A 27830-nucleotide genomic window follows, 5' to 3' on the forward strand; every position below is an offset into this window, starting at 1 on the left:
ACTTTACGCCTATGATTCACAACTCCTGAACAGATAGAACATAACCGATGCATTGGAAAGGACACTCAAACCCACCCCATCCTACCCTGCCCATGACTCACAGCGACGGAGAGGAGGCTGCTGTTGATGATCACCGAGATGGCCACGAAGCGCTTGAAGTAGATGTTCTGCGTGATGTCGTAGATGAAGGCACGGAAAGCCCTGCCGTCGGGGCGTGGAGGGAGGTGGAGCGGCTGGGCAATTTTCAGCCTCTTCTTTAGATCACACCTGGAAAATATCGAATAGTGTACAGCATAAAGTACTGACACATAAGCTCTGTACTGTAGCATATACTCTTAATACATATAAGCTAATCAATGTACTGTAGCATATAGTTTTAACATATATGAAGTTAATCTATCAACTGTGGCACATAGTTTTAACACATGTAAGCTAACTCATGTACTGTAGCATAATTATAGTTCTAACATATACGAAATTAATCTTTATATTGTAGCTTATAGTTCTAAAACAATTTTTTTTTACAACAAAGGAGACAGCTCAAGGGCACAAAAAAAAGGAAACAATAATAAAAAATAAAAAAAGCCCGCTACTCGCTGCTCCTATAAAGAATCCAAAGAGGTGGCTGAAAGAGGGGTCAATTTCAGGAGGAGAGGTGTCCTGATACCCTCCTCTTGTAGCAATACGTTCTGACATACAAGAAGTGGATCCAAGTATACCATAATTCTAACACATTCAAAGTTCATTACAATCTTATGGAACTTTAACGAAATCTCTGACGGCATCTTTACCGTCGTTAATGTCAACTTCGTCAATTTACCAGACTCTTTTAACATCATATTCCTCATCACTGTCGTCAACGTTGAGAAGTTTATGCCTTTCTTGACCGTTCACTTGCCCCCCCCCCCCCCCACCCCCATGCCTTTCTTGGCCGTTCCCTTCCCTACCCTCAGCCAGGCCACTCACCACCTCCTCTGGTCCACGGTGAGGAGTGCCGTTCCCTTGTTCTCGGAGTAGTTGGCAATGACCACGCCCACGAACAGTGTGAGGCCGATCATGCACCCCAGGAAGACAAAGATGTGGATGTAGACGGTGGAAGCCTGCGGGGAGTAAACAGTTTATTTATTTATTTATCTATTTATTTATTTTTATTTATTTATTTATTTATTTATTTATTTTTTTTTACATGAAAGGATGCGGCTCAAGGGCAACAAAAAGAGTACAAAAAAAAAAAAGGCCCGCTACTCGCCGCTCCCACAAAAGTAAAAAGTAAAGAGTATCCAAAAGAGAGGTCAATTTTGGGAGGTTGTAAACTCAAGCCTTCCTCTGAGCCATGAACCATCACATTACCACAAACTCTTGATACTGTGTTCATATAAAAACCATGAAACAGGATGCTGTGTATAAAAATATGCACACAAAATTTATCAGGTTGTTAGTTTCTAGTGACTACAACTGCCTATAACAATTAAGACATACACAACACACTGGTTGCTACACAGACATTCTAGTTGTCACAATCTGGGTGAGAAATCTTTTATGCTTGACAGACCCGGATGAAATAAGAAAGATAAACATAACAGGTCATTATCAGGGACTAACAGACTGAAAAGCCCTTAATAGAATCTGATCTAGGGGCCACTTTCACAGTCACTTTGTTTGTTTTGATTGTTACCAATGACGGCGATCGACACATAATTTTCCACGTGAAACTGGCCTATGGGTTAGTGGTGGCTGTAGAGGAGCGAGAGGTGTTGAGTGTGTGTGCCAATTTGTGGGGCTAGGCTAACCCCGCAGCCGCCACTACCCCATTGGCCAGTTTTACGTGGAAATCCTATAGCGTCGATCGCCACCATTGGTAATGACCAAAACAAACAAAATGACTGTGAAAGCGGCCCTTACTGTGTGTCTGGTCTGCAATAATGCATCAAGTGATTAAAAGAGTTCTAAGACAATAATCTTTGGATATCACTGGAAATGTCAGTTTGATTTGAGACACAGACCCTCACAAGTTGCAAAGTTGTAATGGTAATGAGCACACTGATATACAACTAGCTCTCTGTTCCAAGAAATGGGATAACTAGCAACATCTTTTCTTCCTACTTTGAATCCTAGAGTAACACAACACGCCTCTGGGACAGGACTCATCACAACACTGAACATGACATGATGCACACGGACAGTGACACAAAACTAGCTCTCTATTCCAAGACATGGGATAACTATAGTATAGCAACATCTGTTTTTCTACCTTGCATCCTAGAGCAGCATAGCACTCCTCTAGAACAGGACTCACAGCAACACTGAACATGACATAATGCACACGGACAGTAATACAAAACTAGCTCTCTATTCCAAGACATGGGATAACTGTAAAAAAATAGCAACATCTGTTCTACCTTGCATCCTAGAGTAGCGTAGTACTCCTCTAGAGCAGGACTCACAACACTAAACATGACATAATGCACACAGACAAAACTAGCTCTCTATTCCAAGACATGGGATAGCTATAAAAAAAATAGCAACATCTGTTCTCCTACCTTGCATCCTAGAGTAGCATAGCACTCGTCTAGAACGGGACTCACAACAACACTGCACATGACATAATGCACACTGACAATAAGTCCACACCAAGCAATAACTCTATACACTAAACAAGAGCTACCACACCTGCAGGCTGACACACTATGACATCCATGCTGGGAAGCCGAGGCACACACAGACAAAACAAATGGACAATGAGATACAGTAACACGTAATTTCATAGACAAATCTTGCATTAAATTCCTTATATAATGGTAATGGGTCCTCAATCTGTTCTAATTACCATATCAAATTACTTACTTGATACTGCTAATCACCTAACTGGATACTCTATAGTGATAAATTGACATAATGAGCACACTGATATACAACTAGCTCTCTGTTCCAAGAAATGGGATAAATTTGGACAGATTTAATTACTAAACCAGAATGGCACCTATCGCAAGCCATCTTTAACCCGGTAGCTGCGGGGATCATGTTTCTTAATGGTCCCTCTAAGCGAGAAAAATGAGAAAAATTCACCCCTCACACAAACCATTTCATAATATATATCAAAGCATTTGTGATCAGATTATGTATCATCTATTTTTGGGGGTTTATATCACGGCACAAATCTACCCCGTCGCTGCTACACGGTAAAGCCACAAATTTGGTCCGTCGCTGCTACCGGGTTAATTACTAAACCAGAATGGCACCTATCGCAAACCATCTTTAACCCAACAATACTATCAAAACTACATTCCTTATTGATGAAGACCAGATTTTTCATAGATGCATTAGACTTACGTACTTTCATACAATGACACAAACTGACACTTAACATCTACACCACAACCATGGCACTTATGGAAACTAACATGCAACATTTGATGGGCAAAACACGCCCTTCCTCAGACTATAACACCACACAATCTGGCAGACACTTCTGGGTTGGGGCAAGACAGTATTGGCTAAGTGACGGTGAGACAGTTACCATGCGCACAGTTAGGGACGACACACAGACAGGACAATGCTGCACCACACGACATTAAGGGACACACCACTCAAGAGAACAGGGACCACAACTTACGATGCCGAGACGGATTTTTAACACATCGCGAATATCTAGCCAGCCCTTGAAAGAGAGGACCTCAAACAAGGCCAGCATGGCACTCCCTATGTTGTCAAAGTTGAAGCGCCGTGGGTTGGCCCTGTGTTTTGGGTATGAGTGTTAGCAAGGGAGGGACGGGGCGGCAGGCTGAGGCACTCCTTCCAGCCCATCACGGAGCTCCAGCATCCACTCCAATCACACTTAAGATTATTAATAGGGTGTTCTTGCCTATTTGTACACACCCGTCCAATTAGTACTCACCAGGGACAGAAAAAACTAGAAAACTAAAGTGATGTAAAAAAAAATATATTGCTCAAATTGTGAATGTTTATCAGCTTCTACATGACAAGGTTAAGCTGATGAATAAAAACTAGAGATTGGTAAAATTATGTACGTTTGTCAAGTTTTTATAACAGAAAGTTGAGCTCATGTATAAAAAATTGAATACTGATGAAATTATGAATGTTTAGTGGGATTTTTTTTACAATAGTTGATTTTTATATATGAATTAAATTTTAAAGAGTATCAATCATCAGGGTGAGTACAAATGGATGGATATATTGTAGTTTTCATGCAGATCACTCGTCATGACTTGAGGTGCTGTTTGATCCCAGTCCTGATTAAGTACTCATCAAAACAGTACTTCAAGAAAACGTATCAATAACTCATATCTCATTCACTTCCTGCATTATAAAGTCATGTATTTCGTGAGTGATGGACAAGTGCAATGTGTTACTGTGCACACGACATCATGTTTGGTGCAGGTGGGAGATCAAACAATAAAAAAAAAAACAAGCATAAAAATCAATACCATTTTGTCACCTTCAAATCCACAAGAAAAAAATCCACAAGTTAATATATTAGTTGACTGAATCCTCAAACCCATGAAACACAGTGCTATGTATTTACAAGATCTGCACCAATGTACCTTTATAACCCAAGGCTTTCCCCCACATATGTTGCAGCACCCCATCTTGACCCTATAAGCACACCTCAACTCCCTCTCGACACACCTCAACCACACCCAAACCCCCCACCCACCCTTCACCTCAACCCCCCCACAGCACACCCCAGCCTTCCCAGCATACCCCAACTTCCCCTCACAACAACTGTATATATTTCCAAAGGCGAAAAAGGAGATCAGTCAGGTCCTGGCGAGTGTCTTTTTAGGTTCATAATACAGAAGAAGGGCCAAACCACCACCAGGATCATAAAACTATCCCGGGAAATGCCTAGAACTCTCACGAAAGCTTTGTCATATATGTGGGGTTGAGCGGCGAAATGTTTAAGAATATGGCCCCAAGACCAAAACTCACCATACGCGGGGCACCAGCATGGCCGGGTACTTCTCGTCCTCCAGCGGCTCCAACTTCATCTTGGTGACGAAGATTTTCCGGACGAAGACGCCCACACAGTCCTTGCGCTCGATTATGTTTTCGTCGTTGCAGCGCGCCAGTCTCCCGCCGTACATCTGAACGCCGTAGCTTGCGAACACGTACAGCAGGACAATCAGCAGCACGGATACCTGAGGAGGGGAATGTATGAAAAATGTGAGTATGGATAAAAACGTGTACGAATAAGAATGTATAAGAAATGTATGAGTATGGATAAAAATGTGAATGAATAAGAATGTATAAAAGAATGTATGGTAAATGTATTAGTATGTATAAGAAACATATCAGCATAATGTATAAAAAAATGCATGAGAAATATTTGAGCGTGTATAGGAAATGTATGAGAGTAAGAATGTATAAAAGAATGTATGAGAAAAGCATTACAATGTTTTTTTATGGAAACGGAAGAAGCTCAAGGAAAAAAAAAAGAAAAAAAGAGTTCACTAAGTACTGCACCTGTGAAAGAAAACACAACAGAATAAAGAAAGGAGAATACATAACTAACTGTCGGCATTAACTAAAGAAAAAAAATCTCTCAATACTTCAAACTGTAACTGGATTTGCTTATCATGAGGAGCTGCAAGGGGCTATTACACTGGGCAAATTTTCTGTCGATCTTCAGTCAAACCACGATTTCCGCTGGCGTGGTTCTCCTATTTCCGTGGTTTTCTGACGAGTCCACGATCTTCCAAAGCTACGGTAGATTTCACTGAAGGACGACGGTATTACTCACCATCATCATCAGCAGCAATAACAAGAAACAAATGAGAACCACGCCGGCGGAAATCGTGGTTTGACTGAAGATCCACGGAAAATTTGCCCAGTTTAATAGCCCCTTAATCTTGGACACTTCAGAAAAAAAAAGTACAGTGTCAACCGATAAACTAAAATCATATCCTGTGATCCAGGACTCTTACCAATAAAATCTCCTTGAAGCCCTTGCAGAGCTCCGACACGACCCTGCGCATGTGTGGCACCAGGTTGAAGATTCTCAGTGGACGCAGGCAACGCAGGATGAGGAGCAGCTGCACGCCCGACTGTGGAGGCACGTGGGGGGGCATCCAGCACGAGAACACCAGCGACACCTGAGAGAACGGGATTAATTCGTTACTCTAAAAACTGAAGGATGTTACGATACTACAAGAAGCCTATTTAAAATCAATTTACCTCCGTGGTGGATAAAAATAATGGAATATGTTACAATACTAAAAGCCTATTTATAATCAATTTACCTCCGTGGTAGATAAAAATAATGGGAGATGTTACGATACCACAACAAGCCTATTTATAATCAATTTACCTCCGTGGTAGATAAAAATAATGGGAGATGTTACGATACCACAACAAGCCTATTTATAATCAATTTACCTCCGTGGTAGATAAAAATAATGGAAGATGTTACAATACTACAACAAGCCTATTTAGAATCAATTTACCTCCATGGTGGATAAAAATTTCCCTATACAGCTAAGTTACTGACATACAGAAGCTTTTGTATGCCATGTTTCTCAATGTAATGCAAATGAATGTGTATGAAAAGGTTTGGCAGGAGTGACTGGTTCCTTTGGAGTTTACATCAACAAAAATTAGTTGTAGGTTTCAGTCCTTGACTAACCAAATCACAAAAAAAATAAAATATCTCATTTATCTTCTACAACAATTTTGACTTATCTCACCTGATCGACTTACTTGAATAAAGCTAAGTTACTGAAATACTGAAGCTCGTGTGTGCCATGTTTCCTAATATATTGCAATTGAATAAGCATAAAAAGTTTCAGAAAGGGTAACCTCTGACACTATCGAAAATAATCAGGTGGTAAAATAACTTCAATGCCTCATGAGTCAAAAGAAAACGATGCCTGGTCTATCTCACACAAGTCTAGGAGCCGATTTCACAGTCCAGCACAGTGTCTTCGTAACAGCCCGAACCAAACTATAGAATCTCATACAATCCAAAATGGTGAGGTCTTCGATGCCACACTAAATACACAAGACTTTTCCTGTATAGTTTCATCAAATTTGTGAATTTAAATATAAACACCAGACACTATACATGGAAATTTCGAAGGCTCTGGTATTGATTTGGGAGCTTACTAACCCATCATGGGGAACTGTGAAACTGGCCCTAGGTCCTGAAAATGTTAAGAAAACTCAGATTATCCAGAGAACAATAAACCCAAGACTCAGCAGTACAGTATAGATGAAGAGGTCGAGGATGCCGGCCATGTCCCGAATGAGAGCCTTGGGAGTGAAGAGCAGCCCGTCGGCGAGGATCTTGAGGCCCAGCTCCAGGCTCATGAACACCACGAAGGCATACTCTGCAATCTGAGGGACACTGGTTAATCACTTTACGCTTCTTCCAGATGTGAAAAAACTCATATATGTAAAGAGGTAAGTAAGGTAACAAATTTAGTGATCATTACCTAACTTAACCCGGTAGCAGCGACGGGGCAAATTTGTGGCTTTACCGTGTAGCAGCAACGGGCCAAATTTGTGCCATGATGTAAACCCCCCAAAATAGATGATACGTAAACTGATCACAAATGCTTTGATATATATTATGAAATGGTTTGTGTGAATGATGATTTTTTCTCGTTTTTCTCGCTTAGAGGGATCATTAAGAAACATGGTCCCCGCTGCTACCGGGTTAAAAGCATAAATAAAGTCTATGGCACATTACTGACTTTGTAATCTAAGTTTTCCTCCATGTGTAGAATATATGAAATAAGTGACTTCAACTACTATATGTACTTATATTCCGTATACAACTCATAACTTCAGTAATACTCAAATAAGTAACAAGAGAAGATGGCGCCACTATAAACACTTGCCTGCGCCATGACGGGCTGGGGCTGAACACCATCCAGGCCCCTCAAGCAAGCCTACCAGCGCTATAGGCATAGACGTAAAAAAAAAAAAAATAATAAAAACTTAATGAGGTGTGTCCAAGTAATTTATAGCCAGTTCTGAGCCTCACCTGCAGCATGGGCTCGTTAGTGATGCGGTAGTTGGGGTCCTCCATCATGAGAGAGATGCAGGAGAGGGTGGTCACCAGGATCATCACCCAGTCCAAGTAGGTCACCAGGCCAAGCAGGTTGCTGAAGGTTACACATAAAATCTTAACTTAAAACTATCTACACTACAGTTATCTTTATATTTCTGCTTTACTTCATAACCAACATGTAATTATAATGTGTTCACGGCTGTTTTGTACTTTCCTAAATAAAAAAATAATACCCTACATGAATTAAAACACAAAATACAAGCAACATCATTTTTCTTCCACTTATGAAATACAAAACCCAACATGGCAAGACTTTTCCCAGGCAGACGACAAAAACCAAACTGCTGACACTCACTGCAGACGTTTGTATTTTATCTTCCTCTCCTTCCCCGTGATAGGATCCTTGTGGCTCGTGTCGTAGCGGGAATACACGATGACCTGACACAACTTCCTGAAGCGACTCTCTCGTCCGACGGCAAACAGTGGAGTGTCGAAGTACGGATGGTTCTCCCTCAGGTCTTCCTCGCGCTGGTTCCTGGAGAGTTTACATCAACATAAAAGAGTCTCGCAATTCAGTGCTTGACTAAACAAACCACAAAAAAACAAGTATAATATCCGATTTATTTTTCTACACATAACTATTTATATCTTCAAACAATGCATAACAAGCACTCATTACTGGTATAACTTCTGCATGTCTTTGTTAGGTTGCTATGGTACACTCCTGAGGATATTTCACTGCCTGTAATATGCAATATATTTAACCTATGCTTTTTGATAAGGTGTTTTACAACAAAGGAAGCATTCAAAGAAAAAGATAAAAGAGCAAAAAGCCTGTAGAGGAAAAAGCTACAGAAGTGTTTATAAGTGTTTATGTTAAATTAGTAAGGTCAAGTATTTGTCTACTTTGAATAATGTGTATACTTAAGGAGGAGCGAGTTAAGGATTGTAAAGAGTGGGAGAGACTCGTAACCCGTCCAACCCCATTAGGGAAAATAAGGAAATTAAACAAAGAAAAAAGAAGAAGGCCACAAGTCACTCTGCCGCCTCACCTCCTCATCTCGGCCTGCTGTCTCTTGGCCTGTAGCATCTTGATGTCCAGATCCTGCACCTTGCGGCTGGTGGAGGTCCTGTTCATGGAGCCGATGTCCCCGTTCTCCTTGAGGTGGTCGTAGTTCTGCTGCTTCAGCTTGACGGAGCCTCCTCGCACACTGCGGCGGATGGACCTTAGAGGTGGGAACAAAGGACTCGTGCTCATGCAAGTGCCATGCCTCATGCAGCCAACCAACTGGCGGTCACAGTACTGGGTAAGCTCAATACAAGCTGTGTTCCACCTACAGCTACAGCAGGGCCATGGAGATGCTTTGTACACTATGTTCAGTGCTTACCTCAACATTAAAAACAACCTATGTACTGTACATAAGTATAGAGTAAACCTTGACAATAACAAATGTATTTATTTTAAAGGGCTAGATGTCCTTTTTAGTAAACCTGTTTTAACTTCTGCTGATGTGATGTTTTGAGAATGTCCCTCTACTCACCAACTTCCTTTCAAGCAAAGCTCTCTCTCACATCTCTCCCTGCATACTACCATGTTTGTAAAGGAAGATAATTTAATGCATTCACTTTGCCTGTCATATGTATGCCCTTAACTGCTGCAATGACTGGTGAAATGTTTTGTAGAATGCTTACCAAATCATTCATGGTATCCAATACTGGAGCATGGAACTAAGAATCTTCTGTTTAAATATTCAAATGCACAATAATACAATGTCCTAATAAAGAGTCAAGGTTTTCTATACAAGATGACAACTTTAAATTAACAAGGCTGAAATTTATATTTCAAACATAATACCTAGAGTTTTTTCTTACATATAAATTTGTCAGTGATAAATAAACAAAATGCTAAAAGATACAAATAAGCAAAGGTTTTCTATGCAAGATGAATGAGCTTTAAACTGACAAGAGTGAAATTTATACTTCACTCATATATTTTTCTTAATTATGTGTTGATTTTGCCAGTGATAGGAATCAAACAAAATACTGAAAGGTACAATTACAGCAAAGGTTTTCTATGCAAGATGAATGAGCTGTAAACTGACAAGAGTGTAATCATCGTAATTAAGTAAGGATTTTGTCAGTGATGAAAATAAAATAAAAAGATAAAAGATACAAATAAGCAAAGTCCTTCACAGTTTATGTCATCTCTGTACAGATTCTAACATCTTGATATCCATTCTATAGCAGGGTGACCAGAACTGGACTGCGTGAGCAAGGTGAGGTCTAACTAGGGCTAAGTAAAGTTTGAGGATGACCTCAAAGCAATAGGAGCACTGAGGTCATCCTCAAACTTTACTTAACCCTAGTTAGACCTCACCTTGATTACATGGTCCAGTTCTGGTCACCCTACTATAGAATGGATATCAAGATGTTAGAATCTGCGCAGAGAAGGATGACAAAAATGATTCAAGGTGTGAGAAACTTGCCTTATGAGGATAGACTTAAGCATATAAATCTACACTATCTAGAAAGGCGAAGGTTGCGAGGAGACCTTATCGAAGTCGATAAATGAATGAAGGGCTTTAATAAAGGGGATGTCAATAGGGTTTTGGTAGTAAAAGAGCCAGGTAAGACATGTGGCAAAGGTTTTAAGTTAGACAAATTCAGATTCAGCAAAGACATAGGCAAGAATTGGTTCACCAATAGAGTGGTGGATGAATGGAACAGGCTTGGCTGTCATGTTGTGGGTGCCAATACCATAGATACATTCAAGAAGAGGTTGGATAAGTTCATGGATAGTGAGGTAAGGTGGGGTTAGGATTACAGGAGCTGCCTTGTATAGGCTAACCGGCCTCTTGCAGACTCCTTACGTTCTTATGTTCTTATCCCTCGAGTTGGTCACCAGTGCTTAGGAACACCCAAGTCAGTCTACAGCTTGCCTATGTACACTGCACCAGACCAGACAAGCAGGGTAGCCTTGGCAGGTCCCGGAGCCTCCCTTCACCCCTCTCCTTGTACTCATGCCAAGACACTCTCCCGAACCCAACATCAGGCAAGTCATGATGCACACAGACTTTTCCTCTCCCCACACAGTGCTTGTCCTCATGCAGCCATACAGGTGGTGGTGCCCAGTGCCTAGTGAACAACCCACAAGGCCTTACACACATACAGTCTTCGGGAGAACTTGCGTCAAGATGCCTTTTTCACCAGTTCACAAGTTTGTATGTACACTTTTAGGAGAGCTGTGACTAATTCAGAAGCATTATTTGTCATGAAGTTTGTGTTGTTATATGAATGTGTTGCTATCTTTTTACTAGAGCCATAGAAGAGGAGAGTTTGACCACCTTCATCACAGGTGCTATGCTGTTACCAAAAGGATAAAAGGATTCAATAGTGTTTTATGGTTCTCTAGGTACTCTGAGATCCTGACAAAATCTAGAAAGTTTTGGAAAGTTTCGTTTAGTCGGCACAACATCTGTGGTCATGTGCCGGAGAGAGACAGAAGGGGAAGGAATTATAGGAGAAGGGAACAGATCCCAGGAGACAGGACACAACCCCCAATTAATACCTGGTACCCATTCACTGCTGGGTGGACAGGGATGTAGGGTATCGGAAAAGCCGCCCAAATTTTTCCACTCCGCCCAGGAATCGAACCCGGGCTCTCTCAGTTGTGAGCCGAGTGTGCTAACCACTGCACCATGAAGCCCCCAACAAAATCTAGAGTACACCAAAAAAGACTACTGTATGAGCATCAATTTAAATTTAGCTCACCTCTTTCAGTAATAGTATGACACTTGTGATGTTGGGCAAACTCTCCTATTCTATGGCTCTTCTTTTTACTTATAAGGGATAATACCTGACCAAGTGAAGGCAACTAAATAAGCTTAGGGTTTCCTCTTACTTTTGGTCCAGCCTGTGTTTGCAGATGGTGCCGTGGGCGTGAGGACCTTTGCCGGGGAAGGGAATCTGCCCCGAGTCACCAAGGAGGAGCCTCTGGTTGTTGGCGTCACTGCAAAGGAGATAAAAATGGTTAGCAAAAAATATGCAGGAAAAAAAATCAACAACAGGGGTAAGGAGGGTATCAGAACACCTCTCCTCCCGAAATTGACTTCTCTTTCGGCCGCTCCTCTCTAATCTTTTCAGGGGCAGTGAGCAGCGGGCTTTTTTTTCATTATTGTTTTCTTTTTTTTTAAGCCCTTGAGCTGTCTCCTTTGCTGTAAAAAAAAAAAAATGGTGTCTCTATTTGCTTTATGTGAGGATAACTGACAAGAATATTAATATCGCAACTCCGACCCCAAGAGTGAGAGAAGATGGACTATAAATGAAAAAGAAGAAAACGAAGAAGAAGGTCTGACGGAGGACAAGAAGGGCGGCCCACCAGATGATATTAGCGACGCCTCTCTTCTTCTTCTCGTAGTCAGCGTTCCGTGGGTGGGAGATGGCCGTAAGGAGCTTGATCGGGCGACGCTTTCTGAAGGATATCGTGGAGTCCTCCAGCCCACCACCACCTTGCCCCTTGGCCATAGTGTCCTCGTCTTCCTGGTCCTCCTCCAGGTACTGCCGCATGAAGCTTTCTCGAACCTGTGCAGAGTATAGACCATTACAGTAAAAGCATGACTACTTAATTATCAGAGTATACCTTACAGTGAAGGAGGTAGCTCAAGGGAAAAAAAATAAAAGAATAAACAAGAAAGTCCACTGCATCAAAGGAAAACCTAAAGCATACCAAGTTAACAAATTACTGTGGGAAAAAAAAGAACATTAAGCCACTGTTTTTTTGTTTTTTGTTTTTTTACAGTAAAGGAGGCAGCTCAAGGAAAACAAAAAAATAGAAAAAGAAAAAAAGTAAAAGAGAAACAAAAAAGCCTACTGTAACAAAAGACCTAACCTAACCTAACCTAACCTAACTTAACCTAACCTGGACAACAACCACAAGCCCGCCAAGTAAACAAATGACATCACCTTCGGAAGAGAGAAGTCTGAGGGGACCTTGTGCAGCCTGGCCATGGTGGGGCGGTCGGGGAACTTTTCGAACACCCGGAGGCGGAGGGGCAAGGTCTCCTGGATGCCGGCGCTCTGCTCTCGTGCCTTCATCTGCTTCAGCTTCTTGAAGTCCTCGTCCAGCTCCAAGTTGTCGAGGATCACCGCCACAAACAAGCTCAGCACAATCTGTTTGGGTAAAGTTCATATGCTGTAGATCTATCAGCAGGAAAGTGTAAGGTTGTGATAACTCCTCATCTTCTTTACCCCTCCACTGACTATTGTAATTATAGAAGGTATACTTTTTTACTCATTGGTCTCTTAACATCACGAAACACTAGCCTTATAATGACTGCTGCACACTTCACATTCTCTCTACTACTCCCTTAACTACTGTAATTCACGTACGTACAGCTTTATGAACCCCTTCAACACGAGGACGCATATACTGCGTCCTTGTGTGCCCCATACCATATCCGAGGACACGCATACTGCATCCTGGCTCACCTTAGCCAATATACGAGTTATTTTATCTCTATATTAATGCTTACATCTCAAAATCATCAATTAATTTATGTTTCTTTATGTGCCCCATTTAATTCTGCATGTTTTCATATATATAATATATGATGATTATGTTGAGTTTATGGCTGAAAACTTGTTATATTCAATAGCGACATTTGAAATCTGGCGCGCACGGCTATCTCGGATACAGCGCAGGGAACTGTTTTGGCCCGGCCACAGTGAAGGGGTTAACCACTGGTCTTTTAGCATCATGAAATATCAAATACTGTAACTCTAGGTAAATGGAGTAATTTGCTCAAGGGCCAATGTGCCTGAGATGAGCACCAAGGCCATGTGAAGCTAAAGCATATGCCTCCAACTTTACCTTTACCTTTAATTCCTGGTAATCCCTCATCCTAGCCTTACACCCTAGCCTAAGAAGCAAGTCCACACACCAGAGTGACAAACAGGTGGTAGAGGATGAAGTAGATGGCCACGACGGGGGCTATTTCGTCCTTGGTTCCCCGCATGGTCTTGATCATCGTCTCATCCATCACCTCCACCCATCCTTCTTGGGTCAGGATTTGGAACATGGACATAAACGCCTGGAAGAAGACAAAACATACATCTATTCAGACTCTTTTGCAAACAACATGAATGCGTGAAAGAAGAAAACATATACATCTATTCAGACTCTTCTGCAAACAACATGGATACCTGAAAGAAGAAAAAACATACATCTATTCAGACTCTTCTGCAAACAACATGGATACCTGGAAGAAGAAAACACATACATCTATTCAGACTCTTCTGCAAACAACATGGATACCTGAAAGAAGAAAACACATACATCTATTCAGACTCTTCTGCAAACAACATGGATACCTGAAAGAAGAAAACACATACATCTATTCAGACTCTTCTGCAAACAACATGGATACTACTTTCATTCATACAAAAGAAGACAGGGAGGCAGTGTGCTGAAGAGGATTTGGAGAGGCTGAGGCAATGAACAGATTTTTATTTTATTTATTTATTTATTTTTTTTTTTTTTACGTCTGAGCCTATAGTGCCAGTGGGCTTGCTTGAGGGGCCTGGGTGGTAGTCGGCCCCAGCCCATCATGGCACAGGCAAGTGTTTATAGTGGCGCCATCTTCTCTTGGTTGGAAGCATATCATTGACTGTATAACCTCAGAAGAATGGGAAAAACTGACATTATATAGATGATGATGATTATGCCAAAAATTTCTGTAACAACTACATCATAAACACAAAATTATGAGATTCCCCAATAGTTTCACAAAGAACTACTTGCCAAAATTATCCAAAAACTATAAAACTACTTGCCAAAATTATCCAAAAACTATAAAACTACTTGCCAAAATTACCCAAAAACTATAAAACTACTTGCCAAAATTATCCAAAAACTATAAAACTACTTGCCTAAATTATCCAAAAACTATAAAACTACTTGCCAAAATTATCCAAAAACTATAAAACTACTTGCCAAAATTACCCAAAAACTATAAAACTACTTGCCAAAATTACCCAAAAACTATAAAACTACTTGCCAAAATTATCCAAAAACTATAAAACTACTTGCCAAAATTATCCAAAAACTATGAAACTACTTGCCAAAATTATCCAAAAACTATAAAACTACTTGCCAAAATTATCCAAAAACTATAAAACTACTTGCCAAAATTATCCAAAAACTATAAAACTACTTGCCAAAATTATCCAAAAACTATAAAACTACTTGCCAAAATTATCCAAAAACTATAAAACTACTTGCCATAATCATCAAAACGTAACATCTATGCAGACCCTTCTACAAACAACATACATTTTCTTTTCATTCTTGCACCAAAAATTTTCATAACTGCACCATGAGTAGGCTACATAAGATTTTGGATTCCCCAGTTGTCTTAGATGTGCATGGATTTTAAACTTGTCAAAATCATCCAAGAAACATAAGCCTACTTGTCAAAATTATCCAAGAAACATAAAAACACCCATCAAAATTATCCAAGAAACAAAATTACCTGCCAAAATCATCCAAGAAACATAAGCCTACTTGTCAAAATTATCCAAGAATCATAAAAACACCCATCAAAATTATCCAAGAAACAAAATTACTTGCCAAAATCATCCAAGAAACATAAGCCTACTTGTCAAAATTATCCAAGAAACATAAGCCTACTTGTCAAAATCATCCAAGAAACATAAAAACACTCATCAAAATTATCCAAAAAACAAAATTACTTACCAAAATCATCCAAGAAACATAAAAACACTCATCAAAATTATCCAAAAAACAAAATTACTTACCAAAATCATCCAAGAAACATAAAAACACTCATCAAAATTATCCAAAAAACAAAATTACATACCAAAATCATCCAAGAAACATAAAAACACTCATCAAAATTATCCAAAAAACAAAATCACTTGCCAAAATCATCCAAGAAACATAAAAACACTCATCAAAATTATCAAAAAAACTAAATTACTTGTCAAAATCACCCACAACATAAAACTGCTCGTCAAAATCACACACACAAAAAAAATTACTTAGACAAAAAGATTCCACAGTGTCTTACATGGGCAAACGTTTCAAACTTGTCAAAATCATCCAGGAAACAGAAGAGCTGCATGGAGATGGAGGAGGCGATGAGCAGCAGGCACATGGTGAAGAGGATGAGGCTGCCCAGCTTCTTGCCTGGACCGAAGATCTTGTACACAAAGTCTTCCAGGATGGGGGAGGCCTTGATGAGTCTTACAATGCGCAGAACCTGAAACACACGAGGAGTTACTACTAAAAGAAATGACCCCTCTTTCGGCCATCTCTTTTGATTCTTTTTTTTTAGGAGCAGCGAGTAGCGGGCTTTTTTTTTATTATTGTTTACTTTTTTTCTGTGCCCTTGAGCTGTCTCCTTTGTTGTAAAAAAAATAGGAATTACCACCAGGAACACAAGAGGACATAGTAAAAAACTGAGGAAGGGAAGATGCTTGAGAGACATAAAGAAATATAGCTTCCTGCAAAGAAATATAGAGGTTTGGAACAGACTAAGTGAGGATGTAGTATCGGCGAGGAGTGTGCAAAGCTTTAAAGAAAAGTTGGATAAATGCAGATACGGAGACGGGACCACACGAGCGTAAAGCCCAGGCCCTGTAAAACTATAACTAGGTAAATACAACTAGGTAAATTAGGTTTAAATCCCGAGCGCCCTCATTACCTGGAAGTACGTGAGAGGCGTCATGAAGAGGTCTGAGAAGAGGCGGAGCGTGGTACCGATGGCGAGGAGGAGCTCAAACTTGTGTATGCCGAGGCACCAGTACCCACGCACCCCCAGGCACCACATCTTGAAGATCACCTCCAGGTCGAAGAAAATGGTGAACCCAACCTGAGGACACAGACCGAGATAAACATGTTAGTCAGTGATGCATCTATGGCCACTACCGTAAGGAGGACAATTAAGTACTTATCATTTATACAGATACAAGTAAGTAAAGTTGGGAGTATACACTATTGCCTAGGTCTCGGTCTCAGTGCTCATCTCTGTCACATTTCAACAGACCCAAAGCAGTTACCACACATTAACCCGGTAGCAGCGACGGGCCAAATTTGTGGCTTTACCGTGTAGCAGCGACGGGCCAAATTTGTGCCATGATATAAACCCCCCAAAAAAGATGATACATAATCTGATCACAATCATTATGAAATGGGTTGTGTGAGGGGTGATTTTTTTCATTTTTCTCGCTTAGAGGGACCATTAAGAAACAGGATCCCCGCTGCTACCTGGTTAAGAAGGTTATTAAGTGTGAGAAAAGTCAGTCCAGAGATATCAAGAATTTTCAAAGCATAATTACTCCTGAGAATCTATAACTTAACAGAATATTATACGTACACACCGAAGAGATGCATAAATCCTACGAGAGTAACTACACTAACGGAATATAAAAGGGTAAAGGCTACCATGACATAGGTGGACACTTTAGTAAAACACCGACCACAAACAATATATGAGTACTGTGGTTTAGGTGTTGTCTAAACTTCCAATGATGATATAGTGTCCACACTCCTCCCTTGCTACTTGGTTCATCTCTCAGAATAAAAATAATCGACACTGCCAATAACCACAAACTAACCCTACCCACAAGCACCGCTGAACACCCTCACCTCCAGGAAGTAGTACTGCTGGAAGAACTCCTCCCTGTCCCTGCCGTCGTGCTTGAAGCTGATGCAGGAGGCAGCGATGGCATTGGTGACGATGGCGGCCATAATCATCATGTAGTAGCCGGCGCTGACCACCACCTTCATGCAGCACTTGGGGGCCCATCCATGAGGCTTGTTGTCATCCACGTGTAGCAGCTTCCACCCGTGATCGTCACCGGACAACACCTAACACGACGATTGATTGATTGGTATATGGAGTCATGGAGGCGTAACTACTCTGGTAACACAACACAACAAACACAACAACACAGTAAACACACACAACACAACACAATAAATACAACAAACATTGGCATTTTTACCAAGGCTTACAGTTCTTCATATCTATATAATAATAGTTGTCCCTCAAATAGTACGGTTTCCAATATTTCGGTTTTGGTTTTATCCGGATTGTCATGAAAGATCTTTTTTGGATTTTAAAATTTCCTGGTCATCGGGAAATTCAAAAATCCTAAAAAAATCTTCTATGAAAATGCACATAAAACCGAAACCGAACTATTGGAAACCGTACTATTTGAGGGATGACTGTACTGAACATCACGTTTCTCCAAAATTTCAAACACCACAGTCAGGAAAACACTCGTAACTCTCAAAAACAGCTCCTCTACTTTTTTTCTTTCTATTATTTTATTTTCACAGTAACAGAAGCAGCTCAAGGGCAACAAAAAAAGAAAAAACAAAAACAGCCGTCACCTGCGTGGTCCTCTCCTGCTGGATGTGTCCCCGCATGCCCCAAATCTGCTGGAACTGCACCCTCATCTCGTTGAAGGTCTCGGTGATGACGGCGATGAAAACGTTCTTCACCAGCCACGAGAGGAAGAAGATCATGGTGGTGAAGAAGAAGGTCGCCCGCCAGCCAGGCAAGGAGTCGATGGCCCGGTACATGATGAACACCCACCCCTCCTGCGAGGCCGCCTGGTACACCGTGAAGATGCTTGTGGCTGCAGGAGTAATGTAAGTTTTTCAGGAATATGCAATGGATGAATGGTAGGTCTGCCAAGCTGCATCTACTATACCAATTAGTATTCATTTCAGGAAAATAATTACTCTGAAGTACTGATGTGAAGTAAAAATTAACTCTTGCCAAATCAACCAGGCAGATAAATAAACATACTGCTTTACTGAATTCCATGATAATGAAACAAATGAGTATTTCAACAACTGGATACATAAAGAAAAAAATCATAACCAACACAAACTCTATACTAACTCACACTCTAAACCAAAACATCACAGCCTCTCACTCTATCAAAATATACAATGTCAATCAAATCCATTCTTCAGCCACACTTACCAAAATCATCGAAGCCATTGAAGCCGCTGATGTTCTTGTAGAGGTCAAGGGGGGCGCACTTCATTCCCTCGGGACACTGGTAGCCAGAGTCTGACCGAATGGAGCAGAAGGTGTCGGGGATGGCCAGGGAGTTGAGAGAAATTTGTCTGAAGAGAAGGAAAGGACCATTACTTACCCTATCTATATACCACATTAGTACCTAAGAAAGAGACTACTTAGAAATACCACTGCTTATCTCCCAGTTCTTATCTTAATCTTTTATTTTTACATCAAAGGATATAAAAAAAAAAGCCCGCTACTCGCCGCTCCCACAAAAGTAGAAAGTAAAGAGTAGCCAAAAGAGAGGTCAATCTTTATTACTTGTAGAAACTTAAATGAAGCACTTTTTTGAGACGCACAATCTATTTTACAAGCTAATCTTAAAGCTCTCGTAACCTTCAATACATACTAAACGGACTCGGTTGGACTCACTCAAGGTTGGTGTCGTTCTTGATGCAGTGGTTCCGAAGCTCGCCGAAAAGCTGCACCCCAAGCAGGCCATAGAGTGACATGAAGAACAGGAAGAACAACGTCACATTGTATATCTGCTGACTCGACCGCCTGGGGAAAGATTACGAAGAGGTGAATTAAACATTACGTGAAGAGATAAAAATAGAGAATAGATATCAATAAATGAGATGAGTCTGCTTCCTCTGAAAAAAAAGGAAGGAAGTGAATGGAGAGGAGGTAATGGAGCCTCTTCTACAGAAGCCGCCCCCTGAAGAAGTCACAGGGAACGAAAATCAAAGCAGACAGAACGATACATAAAAAAGAACAGGCATTAGCGCAAATACACATGACAAAAAAAACAGATACACAAATGGAGGAATGTATTTTCAGTATTATGAACTGAAGTATTAGTATTTATAGCAATAGCAGATAGAGTATTAGTATTAGCATGAGGAGATAGAGTGTTAGTATTACAGTAAGAACTATGATACAAGAGTAGGTAAATATGACGGGCTTTTTTTTTATTGTTGTGGGCTTTTTTTTTTTATTCTTGCGGGCTTTTTTTATTGTTTCCTTGCGGGCTTTTTTATTTTTTTATGCCCTTGTGCCCTTGTTACGAACTCCTCTGCATCCCCTTACTTAATAATCTGTTTGAGTCTGTTCTTGGGCATGGAGAACTTGAGGAAGATGCGGATCAGCCTGACGACGATGAGGGGCCTCGGAGCGCGTAGGATGCAGAGGTAACTGTGCTTCTCCACCCAGTTGGTCATCTCCTCAAACATCTGCAGTATGACGGAGATCCAGAGGAAGAAGACCATGCTGGCGTCATACTGGCACCAGCGGTCCTTGAGGTACGACCCTTCACCCTGGGATAAAAGGAGGAAAAGTGTGATTCTGTGACTTGATTTAGAATATTACAATATATATCAAACTTCCTCTTGTGACTGCCTCCCCTTGATCCCTTCTTCTGTTTAACCCGATAGCAGCGACGGGCCAAATTTTTGCCATGATATAAATCCCCCAATATAGATGATGCATAAACTGATCACAAATGCGTTGATATATATTATGAAATCGTTTGTGTGAGTGATGATTTTTTCTCATTTTTCTCGCTTAGAGGGGCCTTTAAGAAACATGATCCCCGCAGCTACAGGGTTAATCACACAGACATATTATATCGAAGAAAGAGATCAAATAGCATCACTTTCATATTTATAAATGGGTAAAAGAAATATTATTTATATACATATGGAAACATCAAAACCTTTCACATTTAAAGAAACAGCCAGGGAAGAGAAAAATACTATATACATGTGAAAAAACAAAGTCAACCACATTTAAACAAACTACAAAATAAGATACCGGTAATCAATATATGTGTAAATGAACACCAAGAAAAGAGAAAGACGGAGAGATACAGAAAATGAGAGACAAAGAGAGAGACAGACATAAATTGAGAGACAAAGACAGAAACAGAGAGAGACAAGACAGAGAGAAGGAAGATAGAACCTGCAATAATAATAATAATAATAAAAACTACCGCTATAAATCTCACTTTAATAACATGCCGTAACCAACATTATCCTACACCCACCTTCAGTATCCCTCTGGCCTGCATCTTGGCGACCATCTCCACGGTGAAGAAGAAGGTGATGGCCAGGTCGGAGCAGAAGGTGATGTACTTGAGGCTCGGGTACAGCTCCTTGGACTTGGGGGTGTTGGCCGAGACCGACACCAGCGACACCAGCGAGCAGATCCTTAGTAGCCATCGTATCCACCGCTGCCGAGAGGGTGTTGGGGTTAGCGGCATTGTTGTTATTGTTTGAATGTTAGACTTTTGTTTACTTTGTTGTCACTTTGTGATGAGGGAACTTCCTGTCTTAAATCTTTAGTATATGTGATTACAGTGCTGTTGTCATTGTTATACTATTATTATCATTATTATTAGTCATATCCATTAATGTTGAGAGGAATTCAATGCTGTGGATGTAGATGTTATTAGTGTTACAGCAATAAACCTTAACAGACAGAGATTATTTGTATAAGCAGTAGGAGTTAATATATTATTGGCATTACAGCAAAAGAAACTAATTAAGCAGGATACTTGGTACTATAATTAATAAAAATCAAAAACAGCATTATCACTATTATTTGTAGTATTTGGGGAGACGGTGGCTGAGTGGTTAGTGTGCAGGCCTCGCATTCGCCGCGTTGTGGATGATGCGGGTTCGAATCCGCTGCTACCACCTGGGATTTTTCAGTCACCGCCGAGCGGCCTAAGACTACCCACATGCTGTCCTGAAGACCACCCATCAACCCGGACTCTAGAGGAAGCGGTCCAAGTGAAATCAAGAATGAGCTCCGGGGGGCAGCATGAGCCAAGAATACATGGCGCCACTATAAAAATTGCCTGCACCATGACGGGCTCGGGCCGACCATCAGGACCCTAATAAGAAATAGCCTACCAGCGCTAAGGCCATATGTAAAAAAAAAGAGAGAAAAAAAAAAGTAGTATTGCTATATAGTGGTACGTGCTCCTCCCCCCTCAGACCATACTCATATCAATTATTAATTGGTAGATGCATATAACAAAGCCTGTAATGCATGGCCACTCACCTTGTTGGCCCACTCAATCTCGGAACTCTCGTTCATGGTCTCCTCCGGGCCATAGTCGGCCAGGATGTGGTCCCCGCGGAGGCTCTGCTTGCGGCCCAGCATGGTTATGGGGGCGAACCAGCCCGCCAGCGGTCACCTGTCAGCTGCCCACACCATCACCTGGAATAAAGTAGAATACAGTAGCAAATATGAAGGACTATGATAGATCAGAAGAGTCTTTATTCATGGATTTTCTAGGCCTGACACTCACTGGACTTTCCTCAACTGGTTAGGAGGAAAAGACAGCAAAAACAGGGTATGAGAGAAATAAGACAAGTCAAGATAAGTTAAGACAGATTATGAGAAGAAAAGCTAAAAACAGAATAAAATATACACCTTACTGCACTTACTACACGAGTCTTCTTAAATAGCTTTACAAGACCATACTATACAAGACTTCTTAATTAAATGTAAAAACAGGATACCACAGACATCACCATTTATTCCGAGATGGATATAGTAATAGAATAGGAAATAGTAATAAAAAGCTATAAAAATAGTAATAAACATAATAATGATAACAGAAATAGTAAGACATCATAAAAGTAGGAAATAGTAAAAGAGTAATGAGGAAAGTAGAAATAGCAATAGAAATGGTAGAATATTAGGGAATAGTAATAGAGAGTAACTGAATAGCAAGCAGTAATATAGATAGTAACAGAAAAGATAACAGATATATATACTAACAAAATAGGGAAATAGTGGTAAAATAGGGAAATATAATAATAGGGAATAGTAACAAAGAATGACTGAATAGCAAGCAGTAAGAGATAGCAACAGAAAAGATAACTAATAGAAATACTAACAAAATAGGGAAATAGTGGTAAAATAGGGAAATATAATAATAGGGAATAGTAATAAAGAGTGACTGAATAGCGAGCAGTAAGAGATAGTAACAGAAAAGATAACTAATAGAAATACTAACAAAATAGGGAAATAGTGGTAAAATAGGGAAATATAATAATAGGGAATAGTAACAAAGAATGACTGAATAGCAAGCAGTAAAAGATAGTAACAGAAAAGAGAGCTAATAGAAATACAAACGAAGAAATAGTAACATAAATAGTATGAATAGGGAACAGTAAGATTAGGAAATGGTGACAGAAAAATAAGGAAACACTATTAGAAACACGGAAATAGGGCGCAAGGGCAGACCAGTGACAAATAAGACACGAACGAGATTATACCAAGAGAAATAGTAACATAAATAGTAAGAATAGGGAACAGTAAGATTAGGAAATGGTGACAATAATAAGGAAACACTATTTTTAACACGGAAATAGGGCGGCAGGGCAGACCAGTGACATAACAAATAAGACACGAACGAGATTATACCAAGAGAAATAGTAACATAAATAGTAAGAATAGGGAACAGTAAGATTAGGAAATGGTGACAATAATAAGGAAACACTATTTTTAACACGGAAATAGGGCGCAAGGGCAGACCAGTGACATAACAAATAAGACACGAACGAGATTATACCAAGAGAAATAGTAACATAAATAGTAAGAATAGGGAACAGTAAGATTAGGAAATGGTGACAATAATAAGGAAACACTATTTTTAACACGGAAATAGGGCGCAAGGGCAGACCAGTGACATAACGAATAAGACACGAACGAGATTATACCAAGAGAAATAGTAACATAAATAGTAAGAATAGGGAACAGTAAGATTAGGAAATAGTGACAGAATAAGGAAACACGGAAATAGGGCGCAAGGGGAGACCAGTGACATAACAAATAAGACACGAACGAGATTATACCAAGAGAAATAGTAACATAAATAGTAAGAATAGGGAACAGTAAGATTAGGAAATAGTGACAGAATAAGGAAACACGGAAATAGGGCGGCAGGGCAGACCAGTGACAGATGACAGATAAGACACGAACGAGATTAAAACATGTCACACAGGGAAGGACACCCTATATCACCTCTCCCAGACCTCTGCATCAGCTACCCTGTCGGCTGATGATGATTATGGCGCCCCTGTGGTCCCCCGGTGGAGTAGAGGTGGAGAGATGTGGTTAGTGGAGAGGAGAAGAGGGGTTGCGCGCGCTCTCCCTCCCTTGCCTCCTCTTCCACTACTTTTCAGCCTCTTTTACGGGGTGACTATTTTTGATCTTGGGATTTTGACGCTATTTTAGTAGAAGTGTGGCTGTTTCTGCTTATTTCATGGTGATTTGAGGCTAAATAATTATAGATATGAACTGATAACGTGTGTTTTCCTTTTGTTATGGTTGCTGAAGTTCTTTGTCTCTCTCATTTGCCCCATTTTTCTCACCTAAATTATCTAACCTACTTATAAATGGTGTTTAGAGGTTGAATAGATATAGATGAGTTGGGTAATTTTGTATTTTCCCCCTGATATGGTTGCTAGGAATCTTTGGGCCTTTCCTTTGAGATATTTTCCCCTCCTTATATATATAATTATCAAAGACTGCAAGTACACATATACAAAAGAAACAATGGTGCAGGAGGTGAAATATCTATCCAATAAGGCAATAACACTCCTGAATTATCAAATGCGAACTCTTATGTCATATAGATTTTCTTATCCTATTATTAATTTATCTAGTGAACATATTTACAAAAGATATAATGATGCAGAAGGCGAAATATCGATCTATCCAATAACACTCCTGAATCAGCAAATGCGAACTCTTATGTACAATTGCAATAGATTTTCCTCTCCTATAATTTATCTAAGACTGAACATATTTACAAAAGATACAATATGATGCAGAAGGCGATATATCCAATTTAAACTCCTGAATCAGCAAATGCAAACTCTAAAATACGTCATATATCTAATTTCCTCTCCTAATTTATCTACGACTGAACAATAAATAATGAAGCAGGAGGCGAAATATCTATCCAATAACACTCCTGATCAGCGTTGCCAGATTATCGTATTCACCACATTGTATTTATCATTTTTAAGCCTCAAACTCTCGTACCTGCACAAATAACGATAGAAAATTAAAGTTAGCGTTAAAGCTGTTATTAATTGGTGCTTTTTTTTTCTTTTTGCTATAGTTATCGGTCCGAAACTACGAAAATACAATGCGATGAGTACGACAATTTGGCAACGCTGCTCCTGATTCAGCATATACAAACTCTCCTGTATATGGCAAAGGGGCCGAGAATGTCCTTAGCTCGACTCCCGTTTGAAGGATTCTCCGTGATTCCCTGGGCACTGTGACGTAGGACATGACACAGCGCTCCCTGGTTCATCTCTAAGGTCATTCGTATAAGGAAACGTGGCCTTTGACTCACTCCTGCATTACCTAATCCATTATGCCCACACGCCGGCCACTCCCTACCTAGCTCTGCCATTTCCAGTCCATTAGGAAAAGTGCCTCTGTCCCCTGCATGATCCACCTCGCCAGGGTAATTTTTTGGGTCATATAAGACATTTCGCCGCCCAAGAACACATATTTGACAAGGCTTTCGTAGGAGTTGTGGGCATTTCCAGGGGTAGTTTTATGACCCTGGTGGTAGTGTGAGTTTTCTTCTGTACCATGAACCTGAAGAAACACTCATTAGAACCCGCGACTGACCCCCTCTTTGACCTTTAGAAATAATTGATGTGAGAATCGAAAGTATCTCATAATACGACCCTTTTTATGTCCTTCGCGAGCTAGTCTTCCTCAAGCGCATGTGACTGTCCCCTAACTAGTATTGCAATCTTTTTTTCCATCTCGGTGAACTCCCTAGAATATGTACCGCCTGGGGATAGGGATGGCATATATATGTTCCTCCCTACTCCTTTCTTGTGTCTGCAACAATAAACTTATCAGTCAATCAATCAATTACCCATTAGAGAAGTATGATTATGTGTGTTTTGTCCCTTGTCTCTGCCGTATAGCCTACCACAATAAGAAAAACATATCGACCTCTTTGACCTCTTCCTAAGGCGCCCGAAGTAATGGCTCAGTGTGAGGGAGATGAACAACCCGATCGAGGCCACTCACAGCTTCTTATGCCCCTAACTCAAACTTTACCTTACAGTCCCTCAGCCGATCAAGAAACATGCAAACCCCTTCCCCTTCCTACCCATCCTAATAAACTAATACTTAGATAAACAGGTACGCCTAATATATGACCCTAAGGATGGTAAGGTCAGGGGTTATATGGAAGAAGGGAGAGGAGAGAAGACAGGAAGGATAGGGAAGATAGGGAGGAAGGTAAGGGCCGGGTTATATAGAAGAAATGGAGACAGGGAGATGAGCTAGGAAGGATATAGGTGCAGGGTAGGCCTACTCCCTGACGCTTCAGCCACTCACATCACCCATTTCCTAAGGTCAAATAGGAGATCAGTCGGGTCCTAATGAGTGGTTCATGGATACAGAATTTAGAAAGCCGGGTCACACAACCACCAGTCATAAAACCACCCACGGAAATCCCCGCAACTATACTATATGACCCATGCATACCCCTTGCCCTCTTTCCAATCACTCAATCTAAAAGAAAAACAAACCCTTCCTCCTGCTATCCAAGATCTTCCTCCTACCCATACCCTATACCAACTAGAGAAACACGCCATTATAGTGATCGACGTACCCTTCCAAGGATTCAAGGATTATCTCGACTCTTTGGACGTTTTTCTTCTTGTTCATCAAGGAAATATTACTTTAACTTCAATAACCTCTCAGATATATAGCCCTTGGCCACCACCGCAGCTCATCTTCTTCCCATTCCAAGAGTTTACTGTTTACACCAAGAAAACTAATATTATAAGCACCATATATATTAGGTGTTTCTTCATTTATTTGCACTATCATCATATATACGTTCTGCAGCGTTTCACTGTTTATTACTACCAGACACGTACGCTTACAATAACTGTGGAAGGAATTGATATGCAGCGCGTGACCTGGAAAACAGAGACCATGAAACAGTTGAACCAAGGATACAATCTTGAGTTGAACCATTAAGCATATCAACGTGTTCTCTTATAACTGTTATTTTGCACACTGTATACGTAGGTCATAATCCCTAACACATTTGAATTACCTGACGAACTATATATTGTTATTAAACGTATATGCGTGTATGTTTCTCCTAAAAGGTATATTTGGGACTTCCCTAACATACGTGAGTTAGAATCATAGAGTTGAGCTATATATGCTGTTATTTAAACGTATATGCATGTCTATTAACTTGCTCCTTAACCCGGTAGCTGCGGGGGCCATGTTTCTTAGGTTAGGTTAGGTTAAAGGCCCCTGTAAGTAAAATAATGAGAAAGAATCATCACTCACGCAAACCATTTCATAATATATATCAACGCATATGTGATCAGTTTATGCATCATCTATTTTGGGAGGTTTATATCATGGCAGAAATTTGGCCCATCGCTGGTACACGGTAAAGCCACACATTTGGTCCGTCGCTGCTACCGGGTTAATTGTGAGAGATATATATGATTTAACACACCGCCTCGATATCATATTATTCCTTAGAAACATATATCGAGTTACAATAAAGGAGTTGAACCATATATAAACATTAGCATCATATATAGCACTTGTTCCCTATCATTATATATCGATCTATAGTTCCCTGACTACCTACAGATACATCAACAGTTGTACAATCACACTATACGTATTGCCTGCAGGATGGCATATAT

The 27830-nt window shown here is 40.4% G+C and overlaps 2 protein-coding genes across 9 annotated transcripts in view; both read right to left on the reverse strand.

The window, feature by feature from the left end:
* LOC126999355 (sodium leak channel NALCN-like) overlaps positions 1-24300 on the reverse strand; it is a 41020-nt gene extending 16720 nt beyond the window's left edge. For 4 of the 8 annotated variants that reach the window (XR_007753263.1, XR_007753264.1, XR_007753262.1 and 1 more), the window contains exons 1-23: positions 22156-22304; positions 21685-21863; positions 21134-21319; positions 20179-20405; positions 19522-19650; positions 19051-19196; positions 18450-18697; positions 17700-17921; positions 16756-16923; positions 16120-16311; positions 13972-14121; positions 12995-13201; positions 12411-12613; positions 11934-12041; positions 9085-9258; positions 8388-8567; positions 8006-8126; positions 7222-7353; positions 5946-6113; positions 4951-5159; positions 3614-3734; positions 967-1100; positions 102-267 (exon numbers count right to left, since the gene is read on the reverse strand). Coding sequence is in view for 5 of the 8 variants with exons in the window: in XM_050861887.1 (XP_050717844.1) it covers positions 102-267; positions 967-1100; positions 3614-3734; positions 4951-5159; positions 5946-6113; positions 7222-7353; positions 8006-8126; positions 8388-8567; positions 9085-9258; positions 11934-12041; positions 12411-12613; positions 12995-13201; positions 13972-14121; positions 16120-16311; positions 16756-16923; positions 17700-17921; positions 18450-18697; positions 19051-19196; positions 19522-19650; positions 20179-20405; positions 21134-21319; positions 21685-21852 (3759 nt within the window). In the remaining 3 variants the exon portion in view is untranslated. Of the gene's footprint in view, positions 1-101; positions 268-966; positions 1101-3613; positions 3735-4950; positions 5160-5945; positions 6114-7221; positions 7354-8005; positions 8127-8387; positions 8568-9084; positions 9259-11933; positions 12042-12410; positions 12614-12994; positions 13202-13971; positions 14122-16119; positions 16312-16755; positions 16924-17699; positions 17922-18449; positions 18698-19050; positions 19197-19521; positions 19651-20178; positions 20406-21133; positions 21320-21684; positions 21864-22155; positions 22315-24129 lie in introns of those variants that run through there. The other 4 variants (XM_050861889.1, XM_050861891.1, XM_050861892.1 and 1 more) reach the window with 4 other exon arrangements.
* Positions 24301-25087: 787 nt separating this feature from the next.
* The window catches only part of LOC126999356 (uncharacterized), a 34905-nt gene continuing 32162 nt past the window's right edge, over positions 25088-27830 (reverse strand). Inside the window, exon 10 of the transcript XR_007753265.1 lies at positions 25088-25155. The gene's annotated coding sequence lies outside the window, so the exon portion shown is untranslated. The remainder of the gene's footprint in view (positions 25156-27830) is intronic.

The sequence above is a fragment of the Eriocheir sinensis genome, chromosome 16, assembly GCF_024679095.1.
Source record: "Eriocheir sinensis breed Jianghai 21 chromosome 16, ASM2467909v1, whole genome shotgun sequence".
In the NCBI taxonomy this organism is placed as follows: domain Eukaryota; kingdom Metazoa; phylum Arthropoda; class Malacostraca; order Decapoda; family Varunidae; genus Eriocheir; species Eriocheir sinensis.